General features: G+C 40.2%; 1 protein-coding gene across 1 annotated transcript in view; it reads left to right on the forward strand.

Annotated features, from left to right (window-relative positions):
• TG (thyroglobulin) overlaps positions 1 to 20,499 on the forward strand; it is a gene marked incomplete at both ends in the record, with an annotated part of 148,988 nt that overhangs the window by 23,120 nt on the left and 105,369 nt on the right. The window contains 7 exons of the mRNA XM_082288942.1: positions 3,446 to 3,655; positions 6,325 to 6,479; positions 7,000 to 7,156; positions 9,351 to 9,575; positions 14,201 to 14,350; positions 15,866 to 16,036; positions 19,702 to 19,824. Coding sequence (XP_082145068.1) covers positions 3,446 to 3,655; positions 6,325 to 6,479; positions 7,000 to 7,156; positions 9,351 to 9,575; positions 14,201 to 14,350; positions 15,866 to 16,036; positions 19,702 to 19,824 — 1,191 coding nt within the window. The remainder of the gene's footprint in view (positions 1 to 3,445; positions 3,656 to 6,324; positions 6,480 to 6,999; positions 7,157 to 9,350; positions 9,576 to 14,200; positions 14,351 to 15,865; positions 16,037 to 19,701; positions 19,825 to 20,499) is intronic.

The following is a 20,499-nucleotide window of genomic DNA, read 5'->3' on the forward strand; positions in this document are numbered from 1 at the left end:
TGAAACCCAGCTATAAAGCCAATCTGAACAGCTTGCTGCAAACTTGAACCTGCTCCAGTCTGAGCTGGCTCTGGGATTAAAACCCATTCAGCTGACTAAAATAAAATTTGAAAAATGTATACTTCTGCCATTCTGACTCTTGGCTTGTGACTAGAATTGTGAAAAGGATGTGCCAAAACATTGCATATTCACAGAGTATTTCCTGCATGACCAGAGCTGTGAAGCACTGGAATTCACTCATGGTTTCCAGTGAGATATCCAAATGGGAGACATTTGGATAAATTTAATTTGCAATGGCCTTTATGCATTTTCCCATCACTGAAGAAAAATTAATTAAACTTTCTACAAGGCTATGCTCCAAAATGTAACGATTAGTGTGGAAAGTAACGATGTAAAAAGAAAACCTTCAACTGGTGTCTGCAGGACACTGCTGTTTTCATAGTTCTTTTGTTGGTGTTTGTTTGTTTGTTTGTTTGTTTTAGGGGAGAAGGTTGAAAAAAATTTAGGGAAACAAGACCACATAATTTGCTTCTGTTTCCTTTTCTGATTCTGCCATATAAAGAGTAACACAGACTTGTGCTCACCATCCAAATAGATGTGACATTTGGAGACATGGTTTAGTGGTGCAGCTGACAGTGCTGGGTCAATAGCTGGACTCAATAATCATACAGGTCTTTTTCAAACTTGATGATTTCACAATTCTATTATAAAATATCTGAATGTGTCAACCCAACTGCCTGCAAGGTTTTTATCAACTAGGTAACTGCTCAGCCAACTTGGAAATAATTTTCTTTGAACTCTCTTGTATCAATAGAGAGCTCTGAGGATGGGATTTTATGAGAAACCAAAAGGAGACCCCATGGTTGTATCCACCCCATGCTTGTGGTGTTGTATGGAGACACCAACGGAGCTCTGAGGAGATGAGCTCCAAAGTAGGGTGGTGTCGTCACCTGAACGTAGCCATCCAAGGCAGGTTTTTAGCTCTTCAGAGAAGCAGAGCTGACCACAAGTACAGTGCTGCTTCCATCCTGTACTTTTCCTAGAGAAAATAGCAAATAATAGTGATTAATGACCTTTCTTTTTTTATAATACTGAGCTGAGAAGGAGAACTGCTTTGAAAGTGTAGTGGAAACCTGGCTTTACTGAAAGCTATTTGTTTATTTTCTACATAGATATTGAAGTAATCTTTAGTGGTCGCCCTGGATTTTGAAAGAGCAATGGAACTTTTCATGACAAACGACTAAGTTATTGTGTAAAAATAGAGAATCAAAAGTTAGTTTTCTCCTCAGTCTACCCAGCCTTATGCCTCTAGTCTTGGGAATTACTAATAATTGTTCAGGAAAAGGAGTACTGTACTGCTACCTTGGAGATCTTGTCTATCAGCAAAATAAGCTGTTGTGGTGGGAAAATATGGTAATTTTCTCCTTCGGCAAGAGAACAGATAGCTGTAAACAGAAACTAATAACTCAGAGTGGCCAGTGAATGGAGTGGCTAGGAGGTTTTCATTAGTATAATCACTTCCATTGGAGGTAGAATCCAACTTCTAGTTGACATGCACTGGAGACATGATGCTAAGTACCCTAGCAGCCCTCCCATCCTCATGCCCACTTCCCATAACTCTGAGTACAGACAGAGGAGAGACAGATTTTCAGAGAAGGTCCTGGAGATGTTAATTTCCTTGTGGAAATCTTTGGAAACACCTATGAAAGAAGTGTCAATGTTCGGCTGGATTCTGATTCACTCCTACAGGACAAAGAAACAGGACAGTGACAAAATGGTGAAGGTTTGACAAAAATAGTAAATGAAGTGGCATCTCTAGAGGGATAAATGACCAAATTACTGATGGTGAACTGAAACCTCTGAACCACACCAGGAAACTACTGATCACTTCTGTTTTGGGGGCTGGTTATTTCCCTGACATAACACACCAAATCTCATTGGAATGCGCAGTAAGAGATTGTAGCAGCATTCAGCTGAGACTGGATGTGACTTGCTGGGTATAGAAATGTGCTAGAGCAATTAAGAAACCACAGACTAGTTTTTACATACTCTGTATAGATATATTAATGTAGTTTCATGGCCAGGATAAGTATTACTATTTCTTTTACAGAGATGTCTTTTGTTCCTACCTTGGGAGATTTATTAGAAGTTTGTTAAGCAAGGACGCCAGGTTTCCACCTTTACTGAGAAAGAGTCTGGCTACAAGAGTCAATACGAGAAGAGAAGGAATATAGTGGCCCCATTTACTGAGTTATTGCAAAAAAGTTGGTATAAAGGAGACTTGAACAAAAGAATGCTTTTGGCAATTCAGAGAGGAAGATATGAAAGCCTTTTTTGTTGGCATTGAAATGCTCAGAGTGGGAAAACAAAGATGTACTGCACACACTGGATCCCAGATTCATCCTGCAATGTTCTAATACTTTAACTGAAAGTTTAATACAAGGATTTTAATACTTCAACTGAAGTGGCTGTGTGGTTTTGGAATTAACCTTCGTATCTCCACCAAAAGTGTAGAGGGAGGGTGCTCAGACCTGAACCATCATCAGTGTTTGCCTCTCTCCAGTGATCAGGAAGTTTGGGACTGATCTGAGCATTGCAATTTGGAAAATGTTACAGCAAGCAAGTGAATCATATGATATGATAACATCTTTTTCTTTATATTTATTTATAAGTGAGGAAGCTGTTTTTTCTTCCTATGTTTTGTAGCTCTGGAACTCATAAGTGTTTAAGTATTATACTGGATATACTTAGTAATGGAGTTGGGATTTGGCTAATATTGAGTGAAGCAGTTAGTTTGTACTGATTAGTAGAAATTAATTATCATTGTAATTAGCCTGCTGTAATAGTCTGTTAGTGGGCTAGCAGGGTTTGAATGACTGTACTCATGCAGAGTGGGTTGCTAGGGAAAACTACTCCAATTACAAAGCTCTACACTATTGTTTATATACATGTGTATATATATATATATATTTTTTTTTTTTTAAATGTGTATATTGGCCTGCTGGTCACTAGAAACATCTTTGTGCTGCTGAAGACACCACAGTCATGAGTTCCTGATCTCAAACCTTTCAAACTTCAGTCTAAAGGGAATTGAGATGAGGTTTAGGCCCTGCCTGTTTCCACTAGAAATCTTTTGTAAAGGTTTGTTCTGCTGTTGGTTAGAAATCTCCTTCTCATTTCCTGCTTAAATTTATTCATGACTGTTCAAAATATATCTGTTTCTAGAAACCATGCACGTCCCTTTCTGGACCCAATGCATTGCCCATCACAGTCAATATGTGTCTTTCCATCAGCTTCAGTAATCTGAACCAAGCTGACCTCAAACCAGATCAAAATTTATGAGTGGGAAAGCACAGGGTTTGAATCTGTGGATAGGAGGGGTTTATGGACTTTTTCCTATAAGTCATCATAGCACGCACATATCCTTTTTCTCCTGTGCCTGCAGGTCCGCAGTGTGCTCTGCCATTTGGTGCCTCAGCAGTTGCCAATGGGGCTGTGCTTTGTGAAAATGTCCCTGGGCAAGCTCCAAGCATCCAGCAGTGCCAGCTCGTGTGTCGCCAGGGCTTCTACAGTGCCACTCCCAACACCTCATCCCAGTGTGATGTGCGGCAGCGGCGCTGGGTCTCGGCTGCCCCTCTGCTCCAGGCCTGCCAGAGTATGTCTGATCTGATCTGATCTGATCTGTTCTGATCTGTTCTGATCTGTTCTGATCTGCTGGGGCTTGGGGAGGGCTCAGAGAAGTGTAAACAGTGCAAAAATCAGCTTTTATCACAGAACTACTGCGTGAATAACACCCACAGTTATAGGGGAGTTGCTAAGTTGAGGTGCAGGAGATGAGTCCTGTCTCCTGCCATCTTCACTTCTGGCTCTTGGCTGGCCCCTGTGCCAGAAACTGTCCCTCTTGCCTGTAATAATAGAGCTATAAATACCTATTCAATCTATATGCAGATTTTTCTTGTTAGTTAAAAGATGCTGGCACCATAAGTGATTCTGATGGAACTACTTAGTCCTGGAAGAACAGATGAGCACCAGATGTTTGAATTTGGCAGAGCTTGACTATTTATTTTCATAATCAAGTCACCGTTACTTCTGCATGTTTTCTTGCAGCAGTCTGTTCTTAAGGATTATTGTTGTATTTGTTGGCTGACTTCTGGTATTTTTCAAACCATTTTGCTTTCAAGAAAAAAATGGCACTTTAAATCTTGGAAGAATTGGGTGTCCATTCAGAGCTCAAGTAATTGGATATTAACATTGGCCTTTTCAATTACTTTATAAAAGAGATATATTCTGATCAAAATGGCAATTTGTAGCAGTGCTGAACTTTGAGAAATACAGGTCTTTCCACCAAGTTTGGAGCTACTTTTCATTTCCAGAATAGGTTACACACATTAATCAATCTTCAGGATGGGTTAAACTCTTCTATTCCAAATACAAATATTTTTAAACTTTAAATTTCAGACTGAAACTTTTATCTGTGATTGTGCTTGTTAGGTTTTTGTAGCACGTTATGAAATGACTTCCATGTTTGCCTGATGGCAGTGGAATAACTCTGTAAGGAGAGAGGGGAGTGTGTGTCAATCTGCTATAAAGTTTACTGTAAGCCAAGGACTTCCCCCAATAATTCGTGTTTGGAATAGAGCATGGTTTTACAGAGAGAGAAAAAATTCCCAACACATCAGAAGGCAATTGAATAAACTTCACAATAATGGCAAATTCACCAAAACACTTAGTAATTTGTTCCAATGGATAATTACCCTCACTCTCAAAAATCATATTTCCTGTTCTTTATGTATACATCTAGAGACTGTGGTTAAATCAGCTCTTTAAATACACTCTGAAAAACTAAGCAGAGAGAGGGCTTTGTGCCTTGCAGGAAGAAGCAGGTTTCTGTATCCTCTGGTCCTTTCCACCATTCTGTTTGGAATGCTTCCAGCATTGCCCAGGCGTTCCCATGCTCATTTTTGGGGTGAGGGATGAGGAATTGTGCTGCAGCAGTGACACTTGTATGTGATGCAGTGAGGGTCTGCAGAGGAGCTGAATGAGGGAGAGCTCTGCTGCTTGTTCAGGCTGGTGGGATAAGAGCCAGCTCCATTTGGAGCTGAAATGACGATACGACTGTTATGCTGAACCTGAGATAACAAACTCTTCATGTAGCCTGGGATCAAAGTTACTCCATGGGAGACAAGATATTTGCATCTTTTTTTTCTTGCTAAAAACTGATTAAACAGATTTTTATTTTGTGACTGATGAGCTCACAGATTTGTCATTAATTTGTGTGATTAGCATCACTTAGGTTTGCTATCAAAAGTCCAGAATGGTCTTGTGGACATCCATGGCAACGCCATTATTCTGCAAATTTATTCTCTCCTGAAACTTATTCCCAGTTAGTTTGACAAGCTGGGTTTCCAAAAGCCCATTTATTTAAGTATTAATTGCTTTTACCACTTAATTCCTTTTTTAATAGAAGTGTTTTCATGATTGCATGTAAGAAAAGTGAAAATCGACAGGTCAATAATTCTTGTCTTTCTGTTTCTTTTCTAAGTATTGGCATAATGTCAGCTTTCATGTAGTTCTCCGGAAGTTCCTATTTGCTAAGGCTTATAAAAAATCATCAGTAATGATTCAGATAGTCCTTATCCTCCTGTGAGTTAGTGCTCCAGTGTAAAATATCTCTTCATTATTACCTAAGTGCATCACTTGGCTTTTTCTCTAATGCTCAACATATATATATATCAAGTGTTGTAACCGCTGGACTCTGCCTACCAGGCTGCTGCTCCCTGTGAGCACTGTGGCGGTTTCCTAGGGCCATGCCATTAATCGCATCCCAGAGTCCATTTCGGACAGCCCTGTGATCTGCCTCCGGCAGCCAGCAGTGTTACAACACAGTGGTGGTAAAGAAGGCAGAGAAGGGTCTCTCATGAGGGTGGTAAGATGGCTTTATTCACACCTTGTCCTGCACCGCCGGCCACAGAGAGAGACCTCGTGGTCTGGGTGCGGGGTGCTTTTGTCAGGGGCCCAGGGGTGGTCCCTGGGCGGGGTTGGGGTACAGGAGCCAATAGGGAAAAACCGAAGGAGTGGCCAGGGCTAGGGCAGGCTACAGGGGGAATATGGCATCGCAGAATCAGGGGGTTAACAGGCTACTACAATCAAGCTTGTGTCTTGCTGCTTATTATTTACTACTGACAGCTCTACTGCTTTCCCCTAAAAGTGGGGAGATGATATTGATGCAAACCTCAAATCAATGTTGTCTTTTCTAAAAGTAATTCTGAAAGTCAGGTTCCTCATTAGTGAGGTTACTAAATGCCCTTTCTACTTCATTTTTAGAGGTCCAATTATTTCAGACAGTCCAAGCTCAAACACACTTTCAACTACTCCTGCCTCCTGAGAAGACATGTAGTTCTGACTACTCTGGATTACTCCAGGCATTCCAGATATTTATTTTAGATGAGTTGAAGGCTCGTGGTTTATGTCACCTCCAGGTAATTTAAATTCCTTATCCTCCATTGTTGGTGGATTTTGTTTGTTTTGTTTGTTTTTGTTTTCTTTGGTTGGATTTTGTTTTGTATTAAAAATAAAAAAAAAAAAGTGAAACACAGCATAGACCTTTGCCTGTTTGAGAGAGGTGGAAAAATGGAATATGCCGTGAAATCTGTCAGGATTGGCAGCACCCTCATATGGATGAGTGGGAAAAAAAGAGGTTTAGTCTCATACCACATCAGCAGATCAGCTTAGTTCCAGTCATAAAAATCGTGTCACATGAGCCTGTGCCGGTTTGGACAGAGCCCAGTATTTATTAAAAATTTGTCTCAATGGAAGACAATATTTTGACTATTCTCACAGTGAGTATATGACTTGCTAAAACTGTATTTCCTTGCTTCTGTTTTTACAGCCCCTTTTGACAGTGTTACTTTTGAACATAGTACAGTGCAAATGAATAGGGCAAGAACCAGAAAGTGCTCAGGTTGACTAACTGTGGTTTCACTTAATTCTGAATTCGAGGTAAATGCATTTGGAAAAACTGGCTCAGTTTCTGTCTGTGATGATTCCACTGTCTATGTCGAATGCCTGAGCGTGGATCGCCTGGGAGTGAACATCACGTGGAGGACTCAGCTGGAAAACATCCCGACTGCTTCCCTCCCTGACTTACATGACATTGGTAAGTTTTCTTCCTCTGATATTTCTGTGGATTAAACCTAATTTGCTTTCAAATGTCTTGCTTCTCTGTCTTTATAACACTGGTGTGGTATAATTGAGCTTTTAGTGTTGATTATTTCCCTTTTCAGGCTTGACCGCACAGTGGAAAGAAGCGATAATTGAATGTTTCTTTCAGATAGGACTGCCTCTCCCAGCTGCCTTTACTGGGATTGAAAATTACTTTATCGGGCATGAGCTGAACTGTCCCAGATGTTAATTTCCATTGGGCAAGTCCTCCGTGGTGGAAAAGTGTTTCTATTGTACTCAGAGAAACACAATTCACACACTGTTAAAAATGTAACTAATTTCTTCCAAGTTTTTTTTTTTTCTTCTTTTTTCCTTTTCCCTCTTTTTCTATTAGTTGCATTACCTTTGACACTAAAGAATGATCCTAACATCTGAAGTCCTAGAGCAACTATGTGGAGACCACTGACTGGCAGATCTTTGCTGTGGTTTCCACGAGAGTTAGGGATGGTGTAAGGAACTTCTTTAAAAGCAGTCAGTATTTTCCTTCAAAATAAAAGATATTAAAAATATATCTCAAATCCAAATGCCCTCTGTGGGCATATCAAGAATTGTGGCCTGTATCAAGAGTAATGTGGCCAGCAGGACCAGGGCAGTCATTGTCCCCCCTACTTGGCACTGGTGAGGCCAAACCTCAAATCCTGTGTTCATTTTTGGACCCCTCACTTCAAAAAGGACATTGAGGTGCTGGAGCATGTCCAGAGAAGGGCAGTGGAGCTGGGGAACAGTCTGGAGCTCAAGTCTGATGAGGAGCAGTTGAGGGAGCTGGGGCTGTTTTGCCTGGAGAAAAGGGGAGATCTCTCTACAGCTGCCTGAAAGGAGGTGGGGGTCAATCTTTTCTCATAGGTCTCAAGTGACAGGACAAGATGAAATAGGCTCAAGTTATCCCAGGGAAGGTTCAGATTAGAAATTAGAAATTTTTTCACTGAGAGAGTGGTTAGGCATTAGAATAAGCTGGCCAGGGAGGTGGTTGGGTCACTGTTCCTGGAAGTGTTCAAGAGGCATCTGGATGTGTCACTTGTCACCCCTATAATTTAGGGGTGATTATGTTGCTGCTGGGCTGGTGGTTGGACTAGATTGTCTTGAAGGTCTCTCCCAGCCTTGTGGGACCTTTTCTCCAGTTTTACTGCTTTGGAATGGTGTTCCCAGCACTAAACAGAAATAGCTCTGTCTTCATGTGTCCTTCCTTCTTACTTTGGGGCTTGGAGATATGTGTCCTACAGCAATTTTTGCTTGATCAGAACTTAATTCAAAATCCTTCAGGACACAGATGGCAGCTGCAGTGGTCCTGTAGTGCCTGGCTCTACAGTCTGATATTGTTCACATCCACCCAGTTGTTCCATATTCAACAACAAACACGAAACGCAGAATGATAGAATGGTTTGGCTTGGAAGGGACCTTTAAAGGTCATCTAGTCCAACACCCCTGCCATGGGCAGGGACATCTTCAACTCAGTCAGGTTCCTCAGAGTCTCTTCCAATTTGACCTTGAACATTTCCAGGGGTGGGGCATCTACTGCCTCTCTGGGCAACTTGGTCAAGTGTTTCACCACCCTCACTGTAAAAAACTTCTTCCTTATATCTAATCTAAATTATATTTAGTCTGAATTATATCTTATCTAATATTCTTTTGCCCCTGTGAATATTTGAGCAGTTTGCAGGAAGTGAATCAAAGTATAATTATGTTTGGTTTTATATCCAACTTTTTTTTTTAAAGTGTTCCTCTTTGAGGACAGTATCTCTTTGTCCCTCTCCACACTGTAAATTCCCTGTAGTACAAAAATAGCTTTTTGAGGGAATGATTGTATGGTTTCAGAAGAGACAGAGGAGAATCTCCTCTCTGTATACTCACAGCACCATCATCTCCCATTATGTTCCAACTTCCGTTACCTTCTAAGGGAGATTTGGGTCTTTCTGTGTTCAGTGGTTTTGGGTGTATTTAAACAGAGTGAGCAAAGTAAGACTATAATTTGATAGACCCTGTACAGATTCATTATGGTCAGCTGTTTGTTAACATCCTTGTATTTCTGCATCTGTCTCTGTTTTTAACTTCAAGTTCATCAGTTTCTGTGTTCCATTCCTGTATTGGAAATGTCTTTCATGCTATTTTGTCGTATTTTTTTCTCTCTTTAGAAAATGCAATTGTTGGGGAAAATCTCATTGGAGCATTTATAAAAGAGATTAAGGATGGTGGTTTTCTGCTACATTTGGATTCCAAGCAGTTCCTAGCAGATTCTGTCATTGATTTTCCCCGGGATGAAGAGTTTGATCTGTCTCCACGTGTGCAGCTCAGGTGTAGAAGCGGGTTTCGAAGAATTTCATCTCCTGGGAAAGCAGGCCCTTATTCACAAGGATGTGGTATGTCTTATTTTTAGCTTTTCATTCTTAGATGTTGTCAGGAATCAGTATAAAACAAATTAGAAAATCATCAGTGAACTTCTGTTTAAGGTTCATATTTGAAAGGTGTGAGGCACCATTGTGAATGGGAGAGATGGGAATTAGTGCATTGCTTACTGTTCCATCCTTGTGTTGAACCAACAATTTGGAAATTGGCATCATGGCATTGACATGGTAAAGAAAGTTTTGTAAGCAGTTTTGTGGACTATTTTAGATCTGTCTGGCAATAGAAAGTCATTCTGTAATGTACCGTATCCTTAATAAGAGGATTTCACAAAGGTAATGTAGCCAGAGATTCAGATAATGATACATTGCCTGGAATAGAAAACTAGATGCAGAAATGACAGAAGTCCTGAGATTGTGAATTCTGGGGCCAAGTCCAGCCAGCTCAGATGGAAGCTTTTTTGATGCTGGCTAACACCCAGACCTAATTGCACTTCTGCCCTCTTTCCTTCTTCTTTCCTTCTGTTTAGTCTGGTTCCCTGGAACAGGCTGCCTTTCTGCCCACATCCTGCTTAGGGCTGCCAAACCTTCCTTTTCCACAGCTCCCCCTGGCTCTGCCAACCTGTCCTCGGTACCAGGTCATGCTCCCAAAGTGCCTTTGCCTTAACAGCCCCACTCTTGTTTCTATCAACACCAACCTTCCTTCAGTTCCTGATTGTTCTTGTTGGCCCAGTTGCCCTTAATGAGTCCATGTCTCATTTATGCCAGTTTGCAGTGTATTCACTATATCTAGCCTTTTTTTATCTAGGGAAAGGAGGAGAGATGTACCACTTGTAGGTATAAGATAACAGAAGCAGATATTGGATAAGTTTTCCAACGTTGGGAATATTTTCAGATATTCATCGCTTCATCACTGTGAAGCAAACCAGAATATGTGGAAAAAAATTATCTCCCTGCTTGGTGTGGTGTTCCTCTTTAATTTCAGAGAGTTTCCTAATGCCTGGGTAACATAATCAAGTGACGAATCACTTTTGAACTGCTGCGGTTTCTAGCCTGGACCTTTAAGGGTAAATTGACTGCAGGTTCAGTTCATCTCCACAGTCTGAAACATTTCAGGGTTACTTAAATACATGCAGAAAAAATATTAATTCCTCCTGAGTCCAGAGTCCATAACAACTCCAGCTACTGGAAAAGATGCAGTATTGTATTATTTAAATGCATCATTATTTTTTAAGTAGAATCTGTCACTTAGAGCAGAACTTACAAAGAATTGGATCTTTCTGCCGAGTGCTGCCTGCCAGGCATAAAGGCCCCTAGGAAGCAGCGAATTAACCTGCCTTGTGGGTTAATTCATAAATATTTGAACCAGGTAGCTGTGGAAAATGTCACTCAGTAAAGCAGACATCATGGAGATGTGGAAAGAAGATGGTTTCTGCTCCAGCTTTTGACAGAGATTTCATACTCTAAGCTGTCCTGGTGCACCTGCTGCTGGACACTGGTTTGTGTAGCAGGACTGCATATTTTATTCTGAACAGGGAACTTAGGAATTCAGGTTCTGGTTCCTCTAATACATACATATATATATACACACATATATGTATGGATATGTCCTGGTCATTCATCCTGTCTGGATCTGTTTCTCTAGTAATAATAGGGATTATTAGTAAGAAGTATCACCTGTGACTACAGAAACCAAGGTTGTGTGAGGGTGGCAGAGATTCTGTATTCTCTCCTCTTTCCAGTTACAACTTGTTCTTGAAATGCAAATTGTGTTTTCAGATCCTGATCTTTTTGATGTGCTTGGTTTTATTTCACTGTCAATGTCATTTGTTTTTCCTTCAGGAAGTGTGGTCAGCTCAGTAGTGACAGGTTTCTGATGCTCTCAATAAGCTTAATATTTTCATTTAGAAACATGAAACTTACATGTTTCTGCATCTTCAACTCTTATACTTTCCTTACAGTCATCTGCTTATTTAGGTTTGCATCTATTGTAGCTTTGTTTCGTGTTTTCCTGCCTGTAAAATGGGTAACATTTATCATGTGTTAATTTTTTCTAATGTGACATTTTTTCTTAGTCTCAGTCTTACACTGAGTTATGGTATGTCACAGGTATCTATTAATATAATTCCTTAAGAGTTTGGGGTAGCAGTTTTATTTTTTCTAAATTTTAATAGGAAAAAAGGGCACTTTCTTTGCTAAGGTATGAATCAAAATGAAGAGAGTTGGAAACTGCCAAGGAGGACTTTGGGAACATAGCCCTTCTCCCCCATTTATTTCAGGAGAAAACTTGAAGCCTGTTTTTAAATTAGCTTTGTTTTACTATACCTTTTTATGCTAGTTCTCTTTATTTTTTAAAATGCTTGACAATTCTATTGGAGTTGCATTGAGCATAACACAACCCAAACAAAAGGGCGGGCTAAATTTGTAGCTGACTGGCAGCCCAAGACTTCATTTCTAATAATCTAGATCAAGAATTGCATATCCTAAAGTTTTCCAGTACCCCTGGAGGGAAAAATGAGCAATGCAAGTGTTGGGCAATGGTGAGTTGTGACAGTTTTTGAGCTTGCCCAGTGTAGTGAGAGCTGAGGCTCCTGCAAAGGGTGGTATCCCTGTGGAATCACTTCAGTGGGTTGCTCCTTACCCTGTATTTTACAACTTGTTCCCCTGGTACACAGAAGCCAGAGTCAGGTTGGGAGTGGGAGCAGGTTCCATATTTCATGTGCAGGAGCAAGGGATTAAATTTGGTTTTTTGTTTTGTTTTGTTTTTTATATTTTAATTTAATTTTTCCTGGTTTAGGGTTACAAAGTTTGTTCCCAGTGGTAACATTTAGCTCTGAGATTTTGGTTGAAAGCTGTTCTCTAGTTTCTTATGTTGTTAAAATGTATTAATGTTAATGCTTGAAAGAAGTACAGTATAGTGGTTTGTCTCCCTCGTAGGGTCAAACCAAACCTCTATGTGATTGTGTCAATGTGGCCTGTAGCTGAAGTGATAACTCCAAGAGTTATAGAGTCTAGAAAATGTGATTCTGCACCAACAGTTTTTACTACTCTTTGTGCCCTTTTGTCAATCCAATGTATGAAACGAAAGGCAATTTTTCTTGCTTAAAATATGATAGGAGACACGTTTCTTTCACATTGTGACTAAAACTACAAAAACAGGAGAATGCTTTGAAAAGCTAAATTTGTTTAATTTTAAACTTTAATTGCTTAATTAGCCTCCTCAATCATTGCATTTTGTCTTCAATTTAAGCATGGATTGTTCATTTCACTTTAATTTCTGCTGTTGTACAATGAGTATTATGCTTTTTGCATGTGTTGGAAAACTGTCTTTAAAATGTATCAGACACTCTTGTGTATTAAGTAATGTGCTTTTGAAAGGAGAATTCTGACTGATCCAGGATTTTTTACATTCTGTAATTGATTTTAGATATGTGTTTTACCCAGAGTAATTGCCTTGATGCATACTTGGAGGAAAATTTTAGTCTCACAGTTGTATTATACCAGACCTTTCCACTGGACTATTTACAGCAGATGAAGGAAGATATGATAATTTTTCTACTAGCTGTATTTTTATTCTATTATAATTTATGTGCTCCCATGAGTTAAATTAATTTACATTTGGCTGTTTTGGCCAGAACAGCAGTTCATCATATGGGTTGTAGTGAGAATGGCCAATATTGCATTACTGTTCCTCTCTCATGGAAGCTTAAACTTCTGTCAAGATGCAGGGCAAGAACAGAAATAAAGTTTTTCACCTTGTCAAAGTCCCAAAATATACATTTGATAGTGTTTTGAAGGAAATCTACATCTGGAAAGCAGCTGTGAAATAACAAGCAGAGGTATTGTCCTGCAAATATGTCTGTGACTCTTCTGCTTTAATGTTAATTTGAATGCTCTGGAGGGAAAGACAGTATTCCATGACATCCCAGAAGACAAAGAATTTTCTCTGTAAAATGCAACAGGTCAGCTGGAAGCATTGCTCCTGATTGTTTTGAAAATTCTATATACACGAACTAAGAACATCACTAAGAACATATTTTTGTTTGTGTTTGGGTTGTCATGTGCACAACTAGTGACTTTTAATCCAGCCATTACTATTTAGTTTGGAAGTGCTTAACAAAAATTTCTGTAGCAGGAATTCTGAATGAAAGTGCTACCATATGGTGGATTTCTGTATGATGGTTTTGGAGTTTCTGCTCCTCACAGCCTTCCTGTTTCTGTTTGTAGTGTTAGAAGTTAATCTTTTTCTAGCTTGTGTTCCTTTGTTTTCTTTCACAACTTATCCACCTGCATTATTTTACTACAAATGGATTTGACAGATGGAAATCAGGCCTGGACTTGGCCTTTCCAAAGAGCTTCATGTGCACTAATTCAAGAACAGGTTTAGGGTGATCTGAGAAAACAGATCACAGCCTATATTCCTGTCATTGATGAGTTTAATGATCACTTAAGGAGTGTTTGCTTTGTTATACTTAGAAATACATATATTAAGAGCTTGAAGCCTATGGGAAATCTATCAGCATTATAAATAAATATATATGTATATATACACACACACACACATATATACCCACACATGTGTGTGCAAATGCCAGAACTGGTTGAATTCCAAACGAGTAATGAGGTGATTGTTCTCTTTGCAGTTGTTTGTCCTCCGGGCAGTTATTTCCAGGACGATGAATGCATTCCCTGCCCTCTTGGCTACTATCAGTATCAGACGGGACATTCCTTCTGTATCAAGTGTCCTGTGGGCAAAACTACCAGCTCCTATGGGGCAATCAGTGCTGATCACTGTAAGTTGAACTCATTTTTTCCATATCCTTTATATTCTGGCTTCAAATAACTAATGATTTTTTTTTATTCATCTCTAAGTAAAAAGAAAAAAAACCACAACCTCCCTCTGGGGGTTTTTGGATGAATATGATCCCTTCTGCATACATTCAAAAGCATTTTACAAAGTCCAAACTGTCTGGTGTTGTGACCAAAAATGCATGAGAAACAAGTGGTCAGTCTCATCCAGGATGTTGTGGTTCCTCTAGACATGTTCATTGTCCTCAGGAATGATATCTGGGTGTTCAGTATCAGTAAGAAACTTCTTATGCAGTTCATTTATTGTCACTTCCATGAACTCTAAAATAGTCTTGTTTTGTACAGCTTTTCCCCTGCAAATACAAACACTTCTCACAAGGCAATTATTGAAATGTTCACTAAAACTGGTGAATTCAGCTTAAATGATTTGGTTTTTTTCATGCAGTTCTGTACAGAAAATCAGTTATTAGGTCCAAATTCAGTTTTGTCTACAGAATTATCTTATATAAAAATAAGATAAAAATAAGAGTACCAAGAATGGGGGCTTCTTGGGAGTGTCATTGAGTATATGGTCTACTTTGTTCTCTTTCAAACTATTTGTTCTCTTAGGTGGGATAAACCCCCATTTTTATTGTAATGTCTCTTAATATCAATTAGCTCTTTGCCTGCAGTTGTCATTCTTCTTTTCCCTGTGTGTTTCCTGGGTAGGTATTGGACTTGTGTTCTTAAAAGTTTGCTCCTTAGGGTTTAAAAACTTGTACTTGCAATTTTCTTTGCTAAATCTGCTCCCTGCCTGGTTTCACTTTACCTTTGTGCTGCACCTCTGCCAGCCCTCTCCAAAAGCCAGGTTACACATTATCTTCCTACTTTCTTTCATTCCCTGATGTCTCCTTGCAGAGTCTGAAGAGTTTTTCTGAATTAATTGCTGTGATAGCTCTTCTCATTGCTCACAACATTCCACAGATCCACTGCAGCAGGCATTGTATGAAAATAGAGTTCCTCCTCTGTACTTTGCTTTACAGTACTGGAAATACATCAACAGAGATTTGATGCATGACAGAGAATCCAAGAAATGTTTGAAGCGCAAACTGAAGTAGCAACAAAGCAGTGAGCCTACCATGCTTTAGAGCATGAAACTCCGTGCAAATCATAGCTTAATTTTCAGTGAAATCTCTGCTGTGCTAAGGGGACTTTTGTCCTACAGCATTGATCATTGTCTTACTGCATTGACAGGACCAGTGGCTGCACAGGAGGTTCCCCCTGAACATCAGAAAATGTTTTTACTTTGAGAACAAACAAGCACTGTCTCAGGTTGCCCAGGGAGGTTGTGTACTCCTTTTCCATCTGGAAATGGTTCTGGGCAGCCCAGGTGGCCCTGCCTGAGCAGGGGGCTCTGACCTTATGACCTCCAGAGGTCCTGTCCAGCCTCTGCCATTCTGTGAAACCCTGTGGCAGCATTATCAAAGCTCCTTTTTCCTTCCCTTGCTCACTTGTAACAGGTGTCACATCTTGCCAGAGCAATGAGCAGGGCCTGCAGTGTGATGAAAGTGGCCAGTATAGACCTTCCCAGCAAGACCCTGACACCAAGAAATCCTTCTGTGTCAACAGCTTTGGAGCAACATTGGACTGGACAGAAACAGAGGGTCTCCTTACAGATGACCAGTGCTTGGGTAAGTGACAGAAGGATATTTTGGATATGTTTTGACCCCACATAGGTGAAACCTCCTTATGAAGAGATTAATCACTCCACAGCTTATGGGGATTCACTGTCCCATAGTTATTCACTTTCCCATACTTGTGCCCTCTGCCTTAAGCCACATTCCTCCTTAGTTTTGCATTTCTTGATGACACTGGGGAAGTTATTTCTGGTAAGGGAAGAGAGAGAAGCAGGTTTCCTGTACTCTCAGATGGCTGCCATCTTTGATGTGTGCTGACCTCATGCTCTCTGCTTGGAAACCCAAAAGAATAATGAGAAGGCTAATGAGAAAGGAGCAGAATTATTCATTTCTTTGTAAAATTATCCCTCATCAGTATATTCATGGAAAATAGACTATTTTCAGCGATGACCTCACAGCCACAACATAACATCACCCTCTGGGCTCCTGCTGTAAGGTATCTGACTTGGGGAACACATCCTGGCAGGCTGGGGGAGGTTACTTCTGCTTGAACACAGCTGTTAAATGCTGGTTCTCAAGGATAAAAAACTTGAAAAAACAAAGAAAGTAATCTATCAAACAGTCCCCAGACTGCCTGCAGTAAGATCTAATTACTCCTCTCAGCCTCAAAGCTTTTGCTTTTTCCCAGAAGTTTTTATATGCTCATCATATGATTGATATTGAATTTAATGGAATATTCTGTTTAGAAACTGATGTCATGGTGTGCTTTGAGTTAGACAATGTCTTATGACAAGTGTGATCAGTGGAAGGAGTGTGAACTGAAAGTCCTCGGTTGTGAAGAGGTTGCAAAACTATCTTTTCTTAAAATAGCTTTTTTTCCCCACTAAGCAAACTCATAGACTAATCATAGTCATGAACCTCAGGTGAAAGCCTCTGTTGCCCTCAATCACGGGGTAGTTGAGATGTTTCTCTGGGGAGAGGACTCAGGATCTCAATTCTGTTGCCATGAATCTTTCTGCTTGGGCATTTCTGCCTCTCCCTAGGGTGGAACTGTTGTAGATACCTGTACTTGTTTTTGTGGATCATGCTAGAGATATCACTACAGATATTTATGACTGTTGAAAATTCAAGGTTTAAAAAACCAGCAACAATGTGTCATAGAATCATAGAATGATTTGTGTAGGAAAGGACCTTAAAGACCATCTCTTTCCAGCACCCTTGCCATGGGCAGGGATGCCAGCTAAAAATCAGGTAGCTTGGGGCCCCATGAACACCTAAGAAATCTGTTTACTTGGTTGGGTTTTTAAATAATAATTTGCTAATTGAATTTTTTTTTTCTTTTAAAGATCATGCTGCATTTCCAGAAATCATAGTGCGAAGTGAAACTGTTTATCTCTATTTTTACTTTCTCAACCTGCCTCTGCTATTTCCCTTAACTGAATTCAGCACACAGCAAGAGAGTAGGGGCTGAAGGCTGATCTTGCTTTGACAAGAGGCAGGCACTTGGGAAGGGTCACCAAAACCCAGCTGGTCTTTGGTTTTTGAGTCTTCAGACAGAAGAAGAATTGCTTTGTATGAATGCACAGGAATAAGCTGTAACAACCATGGCTCATTATTACTGTTGTCTCTCTTGTTATATTTTAGGCCACTTAACATTTACACTTAACATTTATTACTTAACATTTATTATATGAGGGTTGGGACTAGGTGATCTTTAAGGTCCTTTCCAAACTAAACCATTCTATGATTATGTGATTACAGCAACAGAAGGACCTAGAGCTTTACTCCAGTAGTAAGTGAGATAGGGAATTTCTGCTCGGCACTAAGCCTGTGAAATGATTTTATGGCTGCAATTTTTCAATCTACCTTTGAAATAAAAAAACACAATTCAAAAATTTAAAGAAAGGCAGCTTTTCTATTATTTTTTCAATGTTTTCAGCTTACTGTTTCATAATGCTTTCTATTTTTTCTCTACTTTTCTCCCATATTATTGTATTGAATACATATTGTATTAAATAATATGGGAGAAAAATAGAGAAAAAATATTTTCTCTTCAAAATGGAGAGGTGGGATGAAACTGGAATTAGGGGTTGAAATCAGAAGAAAAGAAAAACACTTGAGAGTGTAATTTTTTAAATTTGAATATTGGAATAGAAATGAGGGCAGTTTTTAACGAGGCATCACTGCACATTTGAGATGCAGAAGGGATTCAATTTCATGCAGAAGTTAGCTAATGCTCATACTTTGGTGCACCGTGTTTCTAGGAAGGAAAAAACTTTCACTTCTGCTTGCACCATATTTCTTCCCTGTCCCCATCCAAGCTGGAGTGCAAGGATTTTCTTGTGCTAACCATTTGACAAACCCATGTGGGTTTCTTTCTGAGCAGAAATGATGGTTTTATCAAAAGCACCTGCTGACTCAGCCCTGACAGTAGTAGACATTTGCTTCTGATTTAGCCCTGCCTGTTTTTCTGTAGAGTATAAATGATTATTTGAAGAACTTATCCCTGACTTTTATTTTGTGGTTTATCCAGACCTTTCAGGGAGAGAGGGCTGTGATCCTCCGGCTGGACCTCTGCGCCTGTGAGCCCGGGGAAAGAAGGGCTGATCTTCCAGCTCTTCCATGGGCAGATGTCTCCCACAGCTACAATCACACCAAGGCTCCTGCTTTTACCCTCCTTTTAGGTCTAGGCCAGGTGTTGGCTGGAAGGAGCCTGAGGTTTGCCTTCGCTTGAGTCCTTTACAGAAGTTTGGTCACCAAGGGATGATGCTAAGTCACCACATTCTTCTCTTAATCACAGAATGGCTTGGGTTGGATGGGATCTTAAAGATCCTCTACTTCCAACTCCCCTGCCACAGGGAGGGTTAATGTGCTGTGCTCACTCCAGTGTTCTGGTGTATCAATCTGTGGACACACTGTGCCCAACCCCTTGGTAATACAGGTAGTAACAACCTCAGCAGGGTGGTGGTGGCACTGTGTGTCCCTTCACCAGTCTGTAATCCTCTTCAGGGCACAGCCAGGGCCAAACCTTCTGGAGCCTGGATTAGATTCCTCACCCCATGTAGTGACCTTTGGGGTTTGCATCTCTAGACCCCATGAGCTTTTCCCAGTGTGTGAACAGTGCTGCTTGTCAGACTCCTCACACACAGGTGCAGTGGGTCCAGTGCAGAGAGAGCAGATAAAAGGGTTTGGTCAGTAAAGTGACAGTCAGGTTTTAAAAGTGGAATGCAGGAGTAATAAAGCAGCATGTAGGACATACTACCTTGGATATCGCTCTGGGCCTGAAGTCAGTGGAGATCAGGCTGTTGTGTTTCTGGAGACAAGTGATAAGGCTCCTGGATTTCTTGTCTAACCAAGTGCTGTTGGAGCTGGCTCTTGTTTCTGTGACTGTTTTGTAGAAAGTTGGTTCCCCCTTTGACTCAATAGTTCATGAACAAGTAATGCGAGATGGCAGGTCTGCTGCTGGAAGAGAAGCCTCACTGGAAAGAAAAATCCCAGCCCACTCCTGGCTGATTTTTAAAACATCTTGTGACTTTTTTTTTTCAAAGCAGAAATTCTACTCTCATGCCAGCCGTCTCCTGCATTATCTGTGAGGTTATGGTACATCATTTAATGAGCAGACCTCTCTCCCCACAGAATTCTTCAATTTCTACCTAAAATCTTTGTCTGTTTGCAGTGTGGGAACTGATAATACTTGGGTCTTTTTTGTCTTTTTTTAGTGCTCAGAAAGTTTGAAAGAGTTCCTGCCTCCAGCCTGATTTATGGATCAGAAGAAGCTCAAATTCTTCAGTCTCAGTCATTTGGGGGAGACCTGCAAAGTACATATTTTCAGTGCATTTCAGGTGAGGAAACTGACAAAAGCTGGAGAGACAACACTGACCATCATGGAAAATAATAATCTTTTTATATGATGAGTTTATAGTTAAGTTCATAGATGAACTGTATGTTCTGCAGTTTGGCACCAATTCACTGCAAGGTATTTACAGCTTTTGGTGACCTTGGTTCAGGGAAGAGATCAATGTTTCTTTCAGATAAAAGTCTTCTGACTTTACATACCACTTCAGACAAGTCATCTGACTTTAAAGCCAGTTGGTGTAGTTTGCAATACGGATGAGGACTGAGATTTAAACCAGGAAACATTCATCAGACTGTGCAGATGTGCAGACAAAAGAAGGATTAGGTGTTCAGGACATATGAAAACCAAGCTTTTACCTCTTCACAAATTACCTGATTGGCACATAAAATAGGAATAATCATCCTTGCTTACGTCAGAAGAGTATTGTAAAGAGTGCAGAGGTATTCTTCTGCCAAGTCTTACAGTCTATATAATGGTTTTAGTTGGTTCAGAATCATCTCAAACTAAGAGGAATCACCACACTGATTTCAGGGTGCTTTGAGTCAGTCTCACCTTGTGTCTCCTAAGGCTCATGCTGTGAAGGGAGGCAGAAGGGATATGTTCAAAGTAAAACCACCCTGGCAATAATAACACAGATGTCCTGTTTGTAAGGCACATAGCA

This window comes from Coloeus monedula (assembly GCF_965178545.1).
Source record: "Coloeus monedula genome assembly, chromosome: 1".
NCBI classification, from domain to species: domain Eukaryota; kingdom Metazoa; phylum Chordata; class Aves; order Passeriformes; family Corvidae; genus Coloeus; species Coloeus monedula.